The sequence below is a fragment of the Sinohyriopsis cumingii genome, chromosome 6 (assembly GCF_028554795.1).
Source record: "Sinohyriopsis cumingii isolate HCF-2022 chromosome 6, ASM2855479v2, whole genome shotgun sequence".
NCBI lineage: Eukaryota > Metazoa > Mollusca > Bivalvia > Unionida > Unionidae > Sinohyriopsis > Sinohyriopsis cumingii.
The window spans coordinates 159,112,734-159,132,067 of NC_142966.1; the positions used below are offsets into that span (position 1 = coordinate 159,112,734).

A 19,334-nucleotide genomic window follows, 5' to 3' on the forward strand; every position below is an offset into this window, starting at 1 on the left:
ATACACAAAAGAACATAAATAATTAGTAACAACAAATATAGAAAAATGTCTCAAAATCACCACTGACCTGTACAAAAATAATTGTACAAGTGTCAACTCTTTTTCAATACGTGGCCTATTCGACACACCATACAATCCAGTGTAGAATCACATGGATACGTGAGAAAAATGGACACATGGATATATAAGAGAAATGGGGTTAAAACGAAAACAACAACAAGTGACCTTGTCAAAACCCAGAATATTTGCCTTTTACGCAGTGACAGTCAGCATTCAGGTTTTTACAATGATCAAAAAATGCACGCAGTGTCATCTGTATTAGGAAGCAGCAATACATATTAATATGCGCACAGACGTTCTACTTGCTGAACGCCCGTATTACATAAGAAAAATCCTATCGTCAACGTAAGTATGCTATTTTATGTTGTGATAAAGGTTATAAAAAGGTATTATTTAATGTTTTGTTAAGCCCGACGACTTCGCAAATACGAGTCCCTTGTAACTTCCCTGTCTACTATCCCCCAAGCGACACACTGAACCGGTTTTGAATCTGAATACTTGGTTAGCTTGTTAGACGTTAACGTTGCTATTAAGTGTTTGTAATTACGCAAACTGAGCGCTTTCGATTCTCATGGAGTCTTTTTCAAAGGAAAATACAAAATAGAGACAATGTAAAAACTAAATACATAAAGCGTTGAAATTTATATAAAAAAACTACTTAACAATTTCTTCTGGAATTAAAGGTTTCTAATGTTTGATGTTTCGACTAGTATGTTTCAGCTTGACACCCTTGCTGGATCCAGCGCACTTTAAAAGAGCTGTTATTCGCCAAATCACACACACACACACACACACACACACAGATATAGTGACAAACACTAGATTCTAACGTTCGTGGATAATAATCGTCGCACTTACAAACCTATAACATATACATTAGAATGTCACTTTCACATGACTGCCACATTGTTCTGTATTGCGTTGACAAAGTGTTGACGCAGAGCCCATATTTAATGTCAGAAGCTGACGTACATATATATCTTATATCTGCCGCATCATTCAAATTTATACAAATGGAAATTAAGTTTATGGTAGACATGTGATGTGTGCAATTGTTATTTCATGAGCTTCCTGGCAACAAGTGTTCCGTGGAAACTGAGGTAGTACCTGCACTCATATGTTTGGTGTCTTTCTCCGTTCATTCACAAGCCACGTGTAACTGCCTGGCACAAACTTAAACGCAGACTTGAATATTGTGGACGCCCACGCCGTCATCACTTCCGGGATAATTATAATATATCTCAACACGCTAAAACAAGTTAAAGAATAAAATCGAAGATTCATAAAGTCAGTATGAGTATGGACCCTGGTGGCCGAGTGGTTTAAGACGTTTAAAATTATTTATCACTCACATCTCATCGCTATCCGCGTGGGTTCGAGTCTCGGGTCGGTCAACTTGGGTATCTCAGAAAGCTTTACCATAGTTTTTGTGGGTCGGTGTTTTTTTCTGGATTATTCCTCCACCAAATATACTGGTCACCATGTATAGCCTGTCCTGTGCTGAAAATTGGCGTTGAACCCACAAAAACCAAACCAAACTTTTGACGAGTGGTTGGAGATTGGCCAGAGAGCATCTAATGTAGTTTAGACAGCCAGGTCATTTTCGTCATCATTTTACGTTTAACCCTTGATGTGTTGGTATCTTCAAATTATCTGAATTGAAATAAATCTTCTTAAGAAAATGTATATTTTTTTAAAATTTGACTGTGACTAAATTTGATTGGTGATTAAGGATTTTCAAAAGAACATTATAAATTGAACTGTCGATTAACAGTTGTACTATTGTCGTAAATTATTAGCCGCATGTTTACGGTCACAATTTTTTTCTTCAGTCTCTAATGTGTTTGAACCTCGGTAAAAATAATTTGTAACTCATTTTGTTGCTAATTGTAATTTTTCGGCCAATATTGGCACAGATCTGAAGCATACAACACCCACTCTTAAAAACTGCCGAGAATGTACGATTATGAAAGCATCGTATGTACACGCTGATACGTCGAGTCCAACTGCAAACTGCACATACCCAGATCTGTCGTTGCATAATGCGCCGACAGGTCTGGGTCTGTGCAATTTCTTTTTAAGGAGTAATCAGTAGAACAAACAATATTGACCCTGATCTGCAGGCGCATTATGCTACGGGAGACTTGGATCTTTATTGTTTGCCGTTTTAGTCGACTAATAAACGACTATATTTTACGGTAAGATTAAACATTTTGATTTTAGTTGATACTTATGGGCATGTACATTATTGTTATTAAACTGGATTTTTTCCCCCTCTCGGCTGATTCCGGCAAATATCTGAATAGTAAAACGCATCTGCCTAATCGACCTAGAATTTGTGATCGCCGGAATGGTAACACCAACTATTATGATTAAGAATTTCGTACTGCTCTAATTGTATATTAATGACTCAATCTGCGCCATGTATGTATCAAACGATATATGTGCCAACAGTTTTTCTGTACATGGTGTTCTCGGCGTATAGTAATGGCTTAATAATCTGGTCGTTAGCTAAAGTTTGCACCCCTCATCAAAGTGCTCCACTTGCATTCCCCCAATCCATCAAAGCTGCGTGTTTACCTGCTGCATGCATTCTTATATATACATGGTAACCCGCATCAACATTTATATGCCTGCTGTACGCGTTTCAGAACCGTGTAGGTGGCTACGTCACTTTAAAACGATTTCCATTTGGAGTTATGTCATTTTCGCCTGGATGCCTTTTGTATATTCATTTCTGAAGTGGACATAACTTGCTATGCACGTGACCCTTAACGTTTGCATCGTTTTCAGTAGGTAGAAGGAATAGCAACTGCTTGTGTGAAAAATACAATATTATCTGAAGTGCCCACTTGTGCTTGAAATTCGAAACTATTTCCTTCAAACACTTGAAATTCGAAACTATTTCCTTCAAACACTTCGCTTTACTGACAAGTTACAGCTGAATCCGGGAACTTGGTATTGTGTCTCTCATCCAGTAATACCTGTTATAATTATTGTGATATTGTTGATAGTGTTAACTCTTCAACAAAACAGTGTCAAGCTATGCCCTTTTTATTGTTAATTTGTCATTGTGGCGATCACCTTACACAACTACTTCACACATAAGATATCATTTTGGAATATCTTGCATTTCAGTTATATTCCGGCTTAGAGCTTAATTCGGGACTACACGAGCTTTTACCACGTTTATTGGAGCTGAAGGCAATAACACACATACTAGTCACAAATTCTATTTTGTCACATCAAAAAAGGGATACTACAGTGGTTTTTTCTGATATAAAACCTGCAGAGGAGAGAAACATTCAAGACCTTTGTACCCATCACATAATCAGGTTCCGTTGGTGAAAATGGCCCTCGGGAACTTGTTTAAATCGCACAAGAAGGAACTGGTTATATCTGAAAGTAAGTGGTATGTTTTTTGTTTTTTTTTGCAATAAGTGTCTCGTGACATGAAACAAAGAGATGGATCTCAAATCACTCATAAGTTATAGTGGTGCGTTAAGTCTAACATACAATATTCTCGAGTTTGCGATATAGTTTAATCCACGAGCATTTTGTTTTTACATTAAAGTCATTGCTAGTATGTTATATTCACCTTTATGCCGCTAATATTTTGTATGTATTAAATACTTCAAAAATATTTAATACTGCTGAAATAATATCAATGTTTTTCAGTGCATCGTTTGGCTATGATATCAGTGTGTCTGTACAACATACGCTATGAAATTAATACAAATTGGATTGGAGAACAGATTTTTTCAGGATAGTATTTACGACTTGCACATAGAGTTTATATCGTCTAGCTTTTTTGCCGCCTTTCAACCAGATCCAAAAGCATGTTTATCCATAAAACACATCAGACTCAACCATAATGTTTAAGCTTCATATGGTTCCTTGCAAGATTCACCACAGTATATTTGGTGTTCGTGTGATACACTTTAGTCATTTTTAAACTTGTTAATGATGAATCAAGTATAAAAAAAGCAACAAAAAAAAAATACAAAACCAAAAACCATTTTGGATAATCACGTGTTGTATGTTAGTGATTGTACCTGAGAGCGAATTGGAAACCGCGGAAAATTAAATAGAGTGCACAAGAATTTCACTATGCGTGCCATAAAAATTGCTTCAGGTACAACTTGATGAAATTTGTGCATTTTTTACATACATACATACATACATACACGCCAAACCTTCAGAACTCTAAGTGCAGTATAACCTTTGTATGTATTACTGTATGTTTGTATTTGAGTTTTAGGTACTTGTGTGTATTCGAGTTTTAGTTTCATGGTTCGTACAACCTTGAAAATCACATCCCTGAAATGTCATTGAATTTGACGATACACTCCTAGAAGTTTTCCAAAAGCTCCTTTATTTTATCATAGGGAACACATTAGTTGAAACTGAATAAAATATATTACTTTTTAACTAAATAATTTGTGTTATTTACGTATTTTCCAAAACCATTAGAAAATAAGTAAAATAGGATAACGTTGATTGGCTCCAAAAACATATGACGCTGGTGGTTATCGGATGGAGTAGCGTCTGTTTGCAGTAGTTACAAAGATAGATGTCACTGGTAATTAGTAGGTGGAACAGCGTCCTTATGCAGTAGTTGCGCACACAACAATGCAATCGGTAGTTACCAGACAGAGTACCATTACAGATCGAGATGCGTCCATTTGCAGTAGTTGCGCAGTTGCTTTTGTAAATATTTGTGCAGTGAAACACACGGAGAGATCAAATTCCGTTAAGAACTAATTGAAAACGCGTAGACGTCCTTAGAACTAATTTGAAAAAATCTCCACTTTACAAATTTTTTTAAAAGAAAATGCATGACACCGCGACTGAGCAAGTCCAATGAGTTATCAAGTTTATTTAAGCGATTGATGCTCAAATTAATATTCTCTCTCTCTCTCTCTCGCTCACTTAACTCCCATTTCCTAGACACGATATAGCCAATCATGTCCTAAAAGTACCGTTAATCCACCCCACCCCCCAAACAATAAAAACTAGTGCCGTTGTCGAGCCCACGTGAGACGCGAAGCACATCGATAATTTTTTGGCTGCGACGGCGTCAACATATTATTAAAGTTTTGGTCAGAGTTCTTAATTTGCCTATATTTCCTTACACACTTGATAAATTCTCATCATACGTTTTGTGCGAATCGTGAGTAAACTAAGACAATTTATTACAAAGAATACCTTAAAGCCATACTGAATTTAGGATCAAGGTCACAAAGACATGTGCATTAACGTCTTGTTGAAAATGTTTCCATTAGCTTACATTTCATAAACCCATCAACAGATTCTAACGATGTTTGGAATGAATCTATAATCATTTTGACGCCAATACATTAGTTACAAGCGAGATAGAGCAGTCAATGTACGAGTGGCGGCGTCTTGATCGTCAACAATTCGCTGTGGTTCTAGATCAAGTTTTCCATTTTTATGTCTTTTCTAAACTCCTTGATATTGTCTCGTCATATTTGTCTTAGATCACAATGAATCAAGCACAATTCATTGTACGAGATGCTCTTTCGCCCCATTTACCTTTGCATAAAGGTCACATCAGTATTAAATATGCGTTAAGGTTTTGTTTAAAGCTTCTTTGTTTACCTACATTTACTAAACCCCTTAATGAATTTTTATAATGCTTGGAATAAATAAATATGAACCAAAGACAGTCCGTTCTGTGACACATGCTTGTCCCTGTTACCTCTGGGTAAAGGTCACAGTCGTATAACTGTGCGTTCAGGTCGCGGTCAGACATCTTTCATTTCAAATTACTAACCACTGTGATGGAATTTTTGTATACTTGGGATGACTCGTTGTCAAGATAATACAATTCATTGTGGGACTTGCTCACTCAACCTTTGGGCCTTGGGGTCAAAGTCAAGTGTTATATAGAGCAACGAGTTCATGGTAGACTTAAATAAAGACCTCGGTCATTTTGTTTTATGCATTGCTGCCCGTCCCATGCACGATGTGCGTATGTAAGAATGTTACGCTACAGCAATAAGGAAACCTGTAAAAAGATTGCTCTTTTTGTAACTCCAGTCCCTGAATAGTAAATTGTCCTAATACTTCCTGTGTGAAATATGAAATGTAAATTGTTATAACACTTCCTGTATGAAATATGAGTTATAAATTATGATACTTCCAGCGTGTCTTTTGGTCAATTGGTGGGAATGTTCATCCGTAAAATGGCGGAGATGTTCGCCCCTCGATATTATGTTTTTGCTTTGTGTGAGTTCTGCTGTCATTCACATGTAGTTTGCAGTTGTATGTGCGTGTCAATTGGATTTTTAACGTTGCTTTAAAAAAAATTCAGTCATATTGCCACGATGTCTGCAGTGTGACAGTTTATAGTGATGTATGGCACTGGGGCATCATGCCGCAGACATGTAGCATCAGTTCCTACCCAGTCACATTATCATCACACCAGGCCGACCAGTCCTAGCATAAACCCTTTAATGCTGAGCGTCTGAAGAGGCAGCTGCTTGTACCCTTTTTCTACGTCTTTGGTATGACTCTGCCGGGGATCGAACCCGCGACATCCCGCATCCGAGGCGGACGTTCTAACCACTACGCCGCACGTTAGTGTTAGGAATAGTCGACCTGGTATTGGGATAATGTGTCTGGGTGAGACACTGCAGGGATATGAGTGAAAATTTATTAAAGCTACGTTAAAAATTCAAATCACACATACACACACACGCACACACACACACACATTCCCATATTCATCTCTAGTGTCGTACATGTTTTCCTCGTTATAGTTTGGCACAGAAATTCCACGTGGGACGATATGGAGGTATTTCCAAGTCCTCGCAGTGCTATGGAGGTGTTATAAGGAAAGCACAGGCCTCAGTTCCACCAATATAGATCTCAAGTCAAGTCGAGACTTATGACATTTGATTGGCCAGCGTAAAGTCTGGCTTTTACTTCAGTTCTTTTGGTGAAATTGGGACCAGTTTAGAGGCCGATCATGTTAAGTGCTGTGTCTGTAAAAAAGCGAAAAAAGAGTAAAGAATAATAACAGCAAAACTATATTAAATTGTCATACAGTGAGATCGATACACAAGTTATTCAAAGAAACATTTTAAACATTTTATGTAGATAGTCTTCTACAAGGATTGCAATTTGTTAATTTTTGCAGTAATAGAGTTGTACAGGGAGAATATCAAGACCATACATTTTAATAGTAAATTGGGACTTGTTAAAAAAAAGTTTTATAACGGCGTTGAGGCTGACATGAAAAAGAAAGTTGGGGTTACACTACACTATGCAGTGTCTGATAGTGATAAAAATAGACAATTTCTCCTTGCATACACTGCTAAATATTGCTGCAGCTATGGAAAAACTAAAACATCATTTGCAATTTGCACTGCCGAACAGGTCATCGCGTACCCCCTCCCCTTCGCGACATACACACATACCTATTTCATGTCAGGTGACTTTTGTTGAACCACAATGATACACTGAATCAAAATGTTTGTATGCACATTTCTTAATGTCAGCTGGACATGGAAATCAAAATAAAACTTTTATTTCAGCGAAAGTTGCTTTCATACAGAGGATATCAAATGTTATACTTCGCACACCAGAAATTTGTTTACATTCATTGTAAACTCAATGATATCGTTAGAAATACCAGCAGAAATATTGATTTCGCGCAGAACATTTTTTCCAACTATCGAGAAGGTATCTGTTCCTTTCCAGTGTTGACTTTGGCAAAAATAACCTCTAAGCCTAAGGATTCAGATGAATCGGAATATTCTGTTTCAAACAATGTCGGTGAACATCAACAAGGCAGAGAAAAATGTTACAGCATGACATAGTTGGTGGCCTTTCTTCCAAATCAATACCTATATATGGAGGTTACTTGATTCCAGTCTATGCGAATGGTACGATCAGACCTGCGTAGTATCCAGTAAACCCCAAACCCTTTGCCACGAACCACTATGTTACCGGAACAGGTTTAGGACGCTCCAGTTCACAAATACATACATTCTCCCGAATGCACAGACAGCAATGCAATGATAAATTATATGCGGAGCGAAATTAACAGCTTCATGATGTTTTGGGGGGCAAGGAGCAAAAACTTCAAAGACCAAATAGGAACAACTGACAGACAAAGATAATTACGAAAGTTAATTATTTGGGGCCAATTATTGTGACGCAGAAGCAGCTGACATTGATTCTTAGTAAGACCAAGTAGTGGCACATAAACGGATTCAGGCGATTAAGCAAAATAGATCAAAGAAGATCCATTCGGCTTTTGATCCCAAAAAAGGGAACAATATGTGTTTGCTCTTAAACATGTGTATTTTTCATATTTTTCATTAAAAGAAATGCTGGGCATTATGGTCGAGTTGGGAAACCTTTTTCTCTTCGTTAAGACAATAAACTTTATTTATTTATTTTTTGTACTGAAGTAAGTTGCGTTGCAGAGGAACTGTTGCCGTAACTCAAACTCGACTGAGTTCAGATTTCAGTGTTATCTCGTGCTAGTTACAATAACACATCAAATTTGTTGACTAGACAACTGCCATTGAATGAATAGCCTTTCAGTGAATTTGTATCGAAACAATTATTTCGCCGAAGGTGCAGGACCAGAGCTGTCTATAATTGGAGTTTCTAATAGCAGAGCCTGCATTTTCAGATTCTGGACTCTCTAGATATTTGACTCACATTTATTTACAACAAAATGGTCATGGATTTCCACTGTCAAAACGGGACCTGTGTCTCAGCTTCATCAACGTGGGTGTGTGAGAAAGCTTGCCAGTATCTTCCCATGGGTAGGTGGTTCTGCCCGGGGTCTTCCTCCACCAAAAGTACATAGAACCGTGTATTGCCGATCATGTATTAAAAAATTGCGTTAACCCACCCACCCCTTTTTTCGCCTGAGTCTGCATATTACTCAGTGTGCGCAGCCTTTTGTGATTTAAGCAACCAACCTTAAAGGAGACTAGAAATCAAAATTTTCCTTTTACGTATGCAATTCTCTAAAGATTTTAATTCGACTGCAATGTTTATAAATTAAATATCGTAAGCGGGTAGTGATTATATTGCGTGGAAGATACCACGATTCCGTAAATTGCCGAGTTTTTCCGAGTTTTGATGACACGACAGATCACGTGGTACCATGACGCTATACTAGCCAGTCCTCGAATACAAACATAAACATTGGCGAGCGAGGCAGACAGGAGACCACATTTGGGTTGCACATTCAAAAGTTGAATCTGCAGTCTGATATAATAGTTTATGTACTGTACTGGTAAGTGCTAAAAGAAATTTGTTAGGCACAGGCCCCGGGCTAGTGACTTAAATAAACTAAAGTCCTGAATGAAATTCCACGAGCCCGGACAGTTCATACCTGTCAACTCTCAAGCCGGGAGAAAAACCTCCCGATTTGGGGGGTATTTCCTCATCTACATCCCAATCTCGTAATATCTCTCAGTTTTGCGCAGCGAAGTCCCGATTATTACATTATGTCTGTCAATTTTCATTTGTCAGAAGAAAAAAACCCAACCCCAAACCATTTTTAAATATAACGTATGCAATCCACAGTCTAAACTACCACACTGCTGACATCGTAGCGATATGACTGAAAAATTGTTAAAGCTAAGCTAAAAATTCAAATCACACACACACACGTCTAAACCCGGCACTGGACGAAATAATTAATATCATACAACAGTTTTTTTCTTCTTTTTTCTTCTTCAGTAAATAGAACGTGAAGATTAAACATTATTCAAGTAAATTTCAGATTTTTTAAAACAACTACAACAGTATTATAGTAAAAAAAAAAATTAAAAGAATAAAATTGTCACCAATTAGCTTAAATGAATGATCACGTTGAAATTTTCTCTGCAAACAAAGTCGCATATCCATTTCCGCCAAAGAAACTCGGCCAGTTAACAACTGACATTCCTTTACCGTATATGAAAAGTTTAATTACCATGATTAAATTACAAGGAATAAAACAAAATATACCATGCAGTATATGTGGCCCTAAAGAACTAATTCTGAACAAATATTTTATTCAGCAAACAGTGTTGCATGCATTAAGACTTAAACCTAAGGAAATAAGGTGTGGCATAAAACTTGAGAAAAACAGTTGTCACATGTACGGTAACTTGTGACTGCAGATTTGAACTGTTAAAATGAAGTCCATGGCATCGTAAGTAACAACAAAATAGGCATCGTTTATTTGGTAATCAATTGCTGGTGCTTACACATACACACACTGTCGAACATAGTTTCTTTTAAGTATGTCCGAAGGGCAGTCCTTTTCACAAGATCAATGCAAGGATAAGGATTCTGTTCATTAGTCACACCGGCTTTATTGTTTGCGTACTTAAATCAAAACTTTAACTATTTGGCAATTTAGCCAGAACTGACCAGAATATGCAAAAGGGGCTTGTCATGGGGGAATAATAAGGCGTATCACAGCGAGAAAAGGCACGTCAAATGGGCGGTCGCACATTGGGGCAAGGGGTGGGGGGTGGGGTCAATAGTACCCCCCCCCCCCGTTTTATTGTCAGACAGTTAATGTGAAACTTTGACCTTTTTTTTAATCGCTGCTTTTTAAACTGCCCAATGAATAGTTTTATATCAGTTCCAATTAATACAGATTACCGTTTATGCATACTACATGTATACAATGCATTTTTTAAAAAAATATTTAATTTTTTTAAGATTACTGAAAATTGTGTTTTCTCGAAACACGACAGGTTTAGAATCTTATTTTTTAGCAAAGCTTCCATTTGATTAAAATCTAATCTAAATTTCAACTAGGACAGTGGTGATTTGATTTAGATTGTGCCGTATTAAGGCATGTATGTCAACATCTTGAAAATACATTTATTCATTTCACCAGCGCAATCAAAGTTTCCTCAGACAAACAATTTTTGTTTCGACAAGCCTGATGGGCACCTAACTTTGAATACAGGATGGGCCGGAACTAAAACCAGAAGGGGCCCAGGGTGTCGGGCTATCAGATTTGTTTTAGCACTGCTGTTTTAGATAAAAGATAAGTGGATTGATTGTTACATTTTGTGGTCACTTACTCGTCCTTCTGCCTATTTTCGTAACTCACACGTTTAACTCTTTTCCCAGGATTTAAAATGTCCAAAGGTATGTCTGGAACAGCGCCAACTTTTAGTCTAGGCCTAGCATTTGCGTATCTTTGAGCTGCTATTTTTTCATGATCCCTCACATAACATTCCTTTGAGAAATGTAACAAGCACATAGTGCTGTATGGTGTTGCTTTGAAATCGACTCGTTTGTAATAATGTACCCATTCTTTTATGATGCCTTTATCTTTCGGAAAAGAAAAAAAAAATATGTCCACAGGCTTTTGTAAATGTTCTATTGCACCCGTAAGCAACGCAAAACGGTATTGTCTTTTACTCTGGCAACACCCAATTGGGCTGCTGGAGTCGCTACTATGACGTCACATCCCGAAAGTAACCGAATAGGCGCGGAAATTTTGCATACGAGGTCACGGAAATTCAGCTCCTAGAAGATAGGCCAATATTTAAATATTGGCATTACGGTCGCAGATGATACTTCAGAATAAGGTTTTCTGCTATAGTACTTTTATTATTATTCTATATTTCCATTGGTTTCTGGTCTCCTTTAAATGGGTTACAGGTACAATGAGTGTGTCAACAATATGTCTTGCCATCGAAAAGTCATGAAACTGAGAGCAATAATTCCTCCCATCACCAATGCTAAGGTAGCAACAATACAACTTTACAAAGGACAGGCCCTTAATGATTGTTATATCTCGTTCCCCCAATTCCGGTCCCCAACACCTGGGTATTATAAAATAGAATTATTAAGTCTTCTTATACATGTATGAGGGTCACAAGCCACATATATAATCGAGCGAGTATTTAACCTGTTTTTGTCATTCGATGTTGATCTGGAACAAGCGTCATAAAAAGTATTTTCACAATCGGTATCCTGTAATGTTCGCGACGCGAAGATCCCCCGAATCTTTATGGGTTTTAGTTATCGTTACCTTGGAGGTGTTATTGCCCGGATCGAGTACACAATAACATAAAATATGAAATCAATGGATGGAATAACAGAGACCTGACCAGGGTTATTGAATAGAACAACACGAGCCACCATCTGTAAAATATAATAATAAAATCAATGAGATTTTTAAAAAAAAATCGAGCATGACATTTTAATGATTCGCTTTCTCTCAGAAATAGAGTGATAAAAATTGTATGCGAAATTTAATTAGTCATTATGTTATACTCATAGAACAAATTTCATCATATGATCGAGTGACTGTTCGAACTCAAATTGCTGGCATGTCAGCATTACCTTCTGCTTGTCCAATCACTGTTGGCGCTAGGTCGGCATTGCTGTATTTTTTTCTTACTTCTTCTTGTTCTTCTTCTTCTCTCTCTCTCTCTCTCTCTCTCTCTCTCTCTCTCCTCCTCTTTCTTTGGTGTCCGTCACTTTCCGACACGCGTCCCTAGGACAATCTAACGTGAAATATTTATTATTTCCCGGAGCTAAAATTCTGGCTCTCCTCAGAACTTAGACTGACTCATTTCGCGACGGAAATTTCTTAAAAGCCTGGATTCCGTATGAGACCACCACCACCCCGTTTAGCTTAGCCAATCAAGACAACTTTCTTTACCCACGACCAATTTTATCACTCCCATCGCAATCAGAATAATCCTCTCTTGTCTGCCTTTATTAATAACAATTCTGGAAAATATCATGTTATGACACCAGTTTCAAATGGTCCTAGTCTTTCTAAATGTTTCCCGGTTTATCTCAACTGTGGTCATTTTCCGCTATTGACCTCGCGTTAACATTGGCATCTTCCATGTATCTGACCGTTATTGAAGAACCATATTAAAAATTCCATTCATACCTCCAAGCAGGAGAGGTTAACTGTTAAAAGCTGCCAAGTTATTGCGAGCTTCGCTAATATATCAATCTTAATGGTTACCTGTCATGCTGACCACGAAAGAATGTACTGCAAAATTATTCTGCAAAATTGTGCACCATTACAGTCGTCAACCCTGCAAAAAAGTAAAGAATTCCCAACGTTTCCTCCTATGTATTAGGGAAAATGTTCACATTCTGTATCCAAGCCATTGTTGATAAAACATTACAGCAAATGTGTTGTGAAGTTTTCAAAGCGTTCGATTTTCTCCAGGTGAAATTTTACCATAACATTTTTAGCGTGTTTTGCCTGTGATATTATCCACCCAATGAGACGTAACCTCCGTGAGATGTAGATACACTTTTGTCCGTCTTTAAATATCAAAATAAGTCATGCTAAGATAGATAAGACAAAATATTACTTATTTCCCCCAGGAAGAAAAAAATGTAATTCAAAACACGTAATATATAAAAAGGATCTCAAGTGGATAGTGATTTTATACTTAATTTGTAAAAGGAGTTGAATAATGACCAGCTTTTGCGAGACTTGAAAAGCAAACGTTATACATTATTCAACGAGTTTCGTAAATTTAATATTAAATCATTACTCATTTGATATAATATTTATCACATAGTTTTTTTAATGGAAATAGTTTACAGAGAAAGAAGAAAATATTATGTTTTGTAATGGCTCAGTTGCTCCGCCCTTCATCTGTTTTACGTAAATAGATAGTCTCGGACACTAGTTGAAAAATATTGCTCAGTTATATGACGAGTAACATTTACAAGAAGATTTTTTGTACAAAATATAAGTCAAAGAGCAACTATCCATCCAAATCAATAGAACATTTGACACCGACAATATGGACATTCCTGTGTGATGTAACGTTGTTAGTTTACTTGGTTTAGATTAGTTAAGCCATATACATCGATTTCGAAGAGAACGTTTACGATGTTTCCACCTCAAGTGTGCAAATTATGCTACTAAGCATTCCAGTTGTTGAATATTCATGTGAGGGGATAAATACTGTGTGGAGAAATTCTAGATTTACTGAGAAGTATTTGTGACTGGATATCGCATTGTTTAATTTGGAACAGTACAATTGACATAAACAAACCAGAGTCGGAATTGCATCACATAACAAGAAACATTTGCTCGTTGGAGATATTTTATCGCGTAAACAATGTTGTGGTTTGGTAACATTCTGTCCGTTGTACGACCGGCTTATGTCCACATTCTTTCCTAAACAGACGTGAATTTATTTACTTACTCCTATAAGTAAACATTTAATCCACGCTTGTCGTAGGGTGGGGTCCATATTACAGCCCCACCCGTATCCACTAACCAATACCCTTAATTGTATTTGTAATGAGCCCTAGTGGGGTAAATTGGCAACATTTCGACAGATTTAACCTTTTTTTCATAATGCCTGTTGGGCAATCAATAAAAAAAAAATGGACTGCTATAATGTTGATAGTAATAGTTATAGGTTGTAGAAGGGGGAGGAATATTAACACGGTCGCAGCCAATCAGTAATTAGAATACGGATGGCATCAGTTACAAGTTTCACGTGCAAGTTTAGTAGATTAATATAATGTATCATGTTTAAAAACACTAGTAGTTAGTGCCTCGGTAGGGTGGTGCTTTAGGTTTGTAACCACTCAATTCAAATTGCAGACGAAATAGAACAACTCCAATAAGATGAGATCGATTTAATAGAAATTCGTCGTTTTGTCTCTAAATCTGCTTTAAATGTCTAAACATTCATACTTTTACGAGTCAACTATTGTATGTTGTTATTGGCTGTTGTTCTTTTTGGTTTTTTTTTGGTTTTTTTTTTGGTTGCTGTTATTGTTTTCATGGCGCGTCATGCGAGTGAAAATTGTTGCTACGTGAGAAGGATAGCCATGTCAATATCCACTTTACCTTTTTTTTTTTATTTGTATGTCTGGATAACAACTTCTGAAAATACCAGCTAAGCCACTATTTTCGATTACTCGAGTTAAAATACTTTGATGATCATGACGACGACAACAATTATGCAAAATAAAAATGTGCCGCGACTAACGCGTTTTGTTGTGGGGTGGGGGTAGGAATGGGGTGGCTAGGGGTGGAAACAGTTACCTTTTCCGAACGTTGAACAGGACACTGAAAGTTTTAAACATGGACCACTGTTACGGCCAAGTGTTTTGGAAGACTGAGTCGCAGGTAACTTTAACACCTTCAATGTTAATTCTTGAAACATATCGTGCGTATGATGATGTTCCATTGATATCTGATTATAATGTACACATTAACTTCTTTACGAAACGTGGATATATGGGGATGAAGTGTCAGAGTTTGAGAACAAAACTGACACGACACTATCTCAGTAATCTGAACTGATAATGACGTATTGCAATGTTGGATTCTGTTGTATTTGGTTTTGGTGTTGAACGGCAGTGCAACACAACAAGGACATTTTAGTGCCGAGTCAGGCAGAGTAAAGGGCCTTGCCCAAGGAGACACCAAGGTAGCTGATCTGGGCCGGTCCGATGGAGGTGATCGAACATGCATCTTTCTGGCCAGGAGTCCAACTCTTTTAACCACTGAGTCACCGCGAATCCCATATTTTCACTGAAACGGATGCACAGGATGCTACAATCATAGTTGTGGCAGGAGATCCTTTTCTTCCATTTGTTTTTCTCATTATTCAAAGTTATTCGAAAAAGGAGAGCAGTAGCATGCAGAATGCTTAAGCAGATGGCAGAACGGCATTTCACGTTCAGGACCCTCATGCTAATCGCCAGTCTGCATTTATATATATATATATATATATATATATATATATATATATATATATATTCTGCTCTGATTCTGTGCTATAAATAGCACGTGTACCTCTTACAGAGGACTAAAGTTGACTACATAATTTTAAAATTAACCAGCTGGGCTCCTATATACATTCATATATGTGCTCCATGGAAGAAAACAATTATTTTATTTTGAAGAAAAAAAAAGAATTAGGGATATAATGACTACTGTTTGAAGAAAATACGCAGATTCATTTAGTTCCCGACATAAATTATTCAAACATTAAATATTTTTCTTAGAAAAATTATTAATCTTAAAATTATGCAAATTACCGTATTTTCTGACATTACATAAATTGTTTGGTCCTAATTCCTTTTTTACGAGAGATTCAATTTGCAGAATGTTTCATTTTCCGCTTGTATTTTTATCGTGTATTCTCAAGCTTAACAATGAAAATTTAGTCGTATTCCTGATCATCAATCTACTACATTTGTGTACATGGAACTGAATCAGTTGGGCACATCTGATTACTTTCTTTCGCTTAGCAATGTGCTCTTTCATTCTTTTTATACGCCCGCCATAAGGCGTGGAACATTATGATGTGAAGTTGTCGCTCTGTCCGTCTGTTATTAATTTCGTTCCTGCATCCAGGGCCGGCGCTACCATACAGGCAAACTAGGCAGCCGCCTAGGGCGCTGATTTCAGGGGGCACATTTCTCCAAATCAACAACAGTTTTGAAACATAAATAAATAAATTTCAGTTTTATTGAGGGTCGTTTTTTATTCTGGTTTATTTCATACAGGGACAAATAATCGGGTAGATTCAGTCTGACAGAAACACCAGGCTGACCGGAACAAGCAAAATGAGTGAGTGAAAATCGCGCGTATACGAAACTTTCAGGACGTTATTACTGTTTATAAATTTTGAATTGATATTTTTCGGGGTGGGGGGCGCCAGAATCTAACCTTGCCTAGGGCGCCAGATAGTCTGGCGCCGGCCCTGCCTGCATCATAACTAGAGTTCTCCATAATCTACACTCTACAGTTACCAAATTATGGAGATTGCTTGCCAGAAGCTTTTTATCGATTTTGAAGTCAACGGTCACTGTGACCTTTGGGGGAATTTTTGCATAATAAATGTAGTTTCGTTAGCGATTGACGCACAATTCGGGTAATGAAAGGTCTACTGAGTTTGTGCTATAAAGGTCAAAGGTCAAATACAATTGGGTTTTGTGAATATCGTTTGTTCTTAATTAAGTTCCTCATTGTAGATGGCTTGAAAACTTGTACTTAGGGTAATAAGTCCTGGGTCTAAAAGTCAGAGGAGTCGGCCATGGTAAACTTAATAACAAAATATGGTTTCTGCACAGTTCATTTCAAGCCCGCAAACGCCCACCATATATCGAGGTCACCGAAACCCGTTTACCAGTTATCTCCCTTCAACCATACCTTACTAGTTCCCACGTAGAAGACAATTAAACACCTGCCTGGCATATATTGTGCCATTCACAGTAATCTTATGAACAATTTCATTTTGACTATTTCAGAATGTTATCTACTGTTTTCAGACGGGATAGTGTCTCTTTTCGTAATCATGTTACGCTTTAGACAAAGTACGAACCAATGACTTCACTGAGCTACGATATTTAATGGAGGTGGGGTGGGGTGCTAGGCTGTTTTCCTTTCTACGTAAATACTATGATTACTTATAACATAAGCCCCGGGAAGTGATTTACTCCGGGAAACATGAATCGATATTTCCAGAATTAGGATCACGAAGTATTATTCTCTGTTTTAAAAAAAAAAAACATAAACCAAGTTAAAACGTTTCTTTTCCAATTTACAACTTTAATAATCAATAAAAAGGGTCAACTTAAACTAACATGAAGTTTGTTTTCTATGAAGTAATGAATCTATAATCTATTTTGGGAGGGAGTTTTGGTTTTTCTGTCACACACATTGCTGCTTGTAGACGTCAATAGAAAGAGTGTTCCATCAAACACAAACATATGCATTCTTTTCCTTCTTCTACATTTTTATAGCTCTTTCGAAAAAGTCCATTTTAGACCCTGTAACGCTACTGATTATTTAATATTAAGCATTATTTCGTCTAGAACCTAAAACAAATACGGCAACATTTGGGAGTTTATCAGGCGAAACTACTCGTACTTTAATCCCGCTTCCCCACCCCTAACACAAATAAAAAATAAAAAGTTAATGACCTATGATTCTTTTTAGTTCTAAAACTTGATGAATCCATGAAATAGCACCCACTGAATATCGCAGTAGCCGTCAAATTATAAATTACCTAGTTGAGATCAGTGACAATAAAAAAAAAAAACTCTACTGCGTCATTTGAGAATTTTAAGTATTATTCTCGTGTATTATCATCAAGCATTTGAAATGACGCATTGGATATAATGTCAATATGAAATACAATTATCGGACTTTACCATTTATCTGACTGCAACAATTCATTACTTAGAGTCCTGAGTTGGACGGGTGGGACTTGGTGTATATCAACTATTTTGACATACATACATACATACATACATACTTCTGATAACAGGAATACTGGCCGCCATGTATAGCCTATCGTGTGCTGAAAAATGGCGTTAAACCCCACAACAACAACAACAACTGATAACAGGCTTTACGTCCCGTTCTGGTAGGGAAAATGTGGTTTACTCAGGGCTTGTCCTTCATTTTGCCTTGAAGTGTCTGATCTAGTCATGGTAGAATTTCAGTGAGGCAGAGGTGTTTAATTGGTTGAAAGCCAGGGATGGTGTCATGTAGAAATTATTAATATCAGTGGAATTATCCTACTCAAGGGACCTAACCCACTTATATATACAAACAAAGGCGTATAAGGCGTGTACAATTGTGATTTTCCCTCTAAACGTTAACTGGTCCCATGTCATTTCTTATGACATATTTAATCGCCCTTACGCTATAATTCAAAAGTGTTCTCCATGGTAAAGTCTTGTTATAGACCAGCTTCGCACTGCTAAATGAGAACGCCGTAAGGCTGAGAGGATTTGACTTTCTCTCATCCAGGGAATTCCCATTATATTTCAGAACTGCCATTGTTAACCTCTGTTGAAGAAACCGACACTTGACCTGAACGATTTAAATAGCTTCCGACCTACTTCTCAACTCTCATTCATAAAAAAAAAATGACAAAAAGTTCTTCAAGCTCAACTTGTATCTCATCTGAATTCAAATAGTCTTTTTAGCAATGTACAGTCTTCATACCAACCTCTCCATAGTATTGAAACTGCCCTTCGGAAAATAGCTAATGACCATCTCTCTGCTTTGGATAGCGGAAAGATTACATTCTTTACCCTTTTTGACTTGTCTGCGGAATTTGACACAGCATACCACGATATATTACTTCACCTCCAGCATGTATTTGGTATTCATGATACAGCCTTATTATGGTTAAAGTCCAGCTTAGTCAACAGGACACAAATTGCGTCTGTAAATGGAAAACAATCCAGCCCAGTTGATCTATGTTTTGGTGTTTCACAAGACTCTATTTTCTGCCCCA

At 37.2% G+C, this 19,334-nt stretch overlaps 1 protein-coding gene and 1 long non-coding RNA gene across 3 annotated transcripts in view; one reads left to right on the plus strand and one right to left on the minus strand.

Moving 5' to 3' along the window:
* The window catches only part of LOC149798377 (proteolipid protein DM beta-like), a 220,189-nt gene that overhangs the window by 25,026 nt on the left and 175,829 nt on the right, over positions 1-19,334 (plus strand). Inside the window, exon 1 of one of the 2 annotated variants that reach the window (XM_089963551.1) lies at positions 2,646-3,465. The exons of the other annotated variant lie outside the window; for it this stretch is intronic. Within the exon in view, the coding sequence (XP_089819677.1) occupies positions 3,411-3,465 (55 nt within the window). The 5' untranslated portion in view covers positions 2,646-3,410. Of the gene's footprint in view, positions 1-2,645; positions 3,466-19,334 lie in introns of those variants that run through there. 2 annotated transcript variants of the gene reach the window in all.
* The window catches only part of LOC149798378 (uncharacterized), a 59,720-nt gene continuing 44,800 nt past the window's right edge, over positions 4,415-19,334 (minus strand). Inside the window, exon 2 of the long non-coding RNA XR_016422003.1 lies at positions 4,415-7,070. This is a non-coding gene — a long non-coding RNA (uncharacterized LOC149798378). The remainder of the gene's footprint in view (positions 7,071-19,334) is intronic.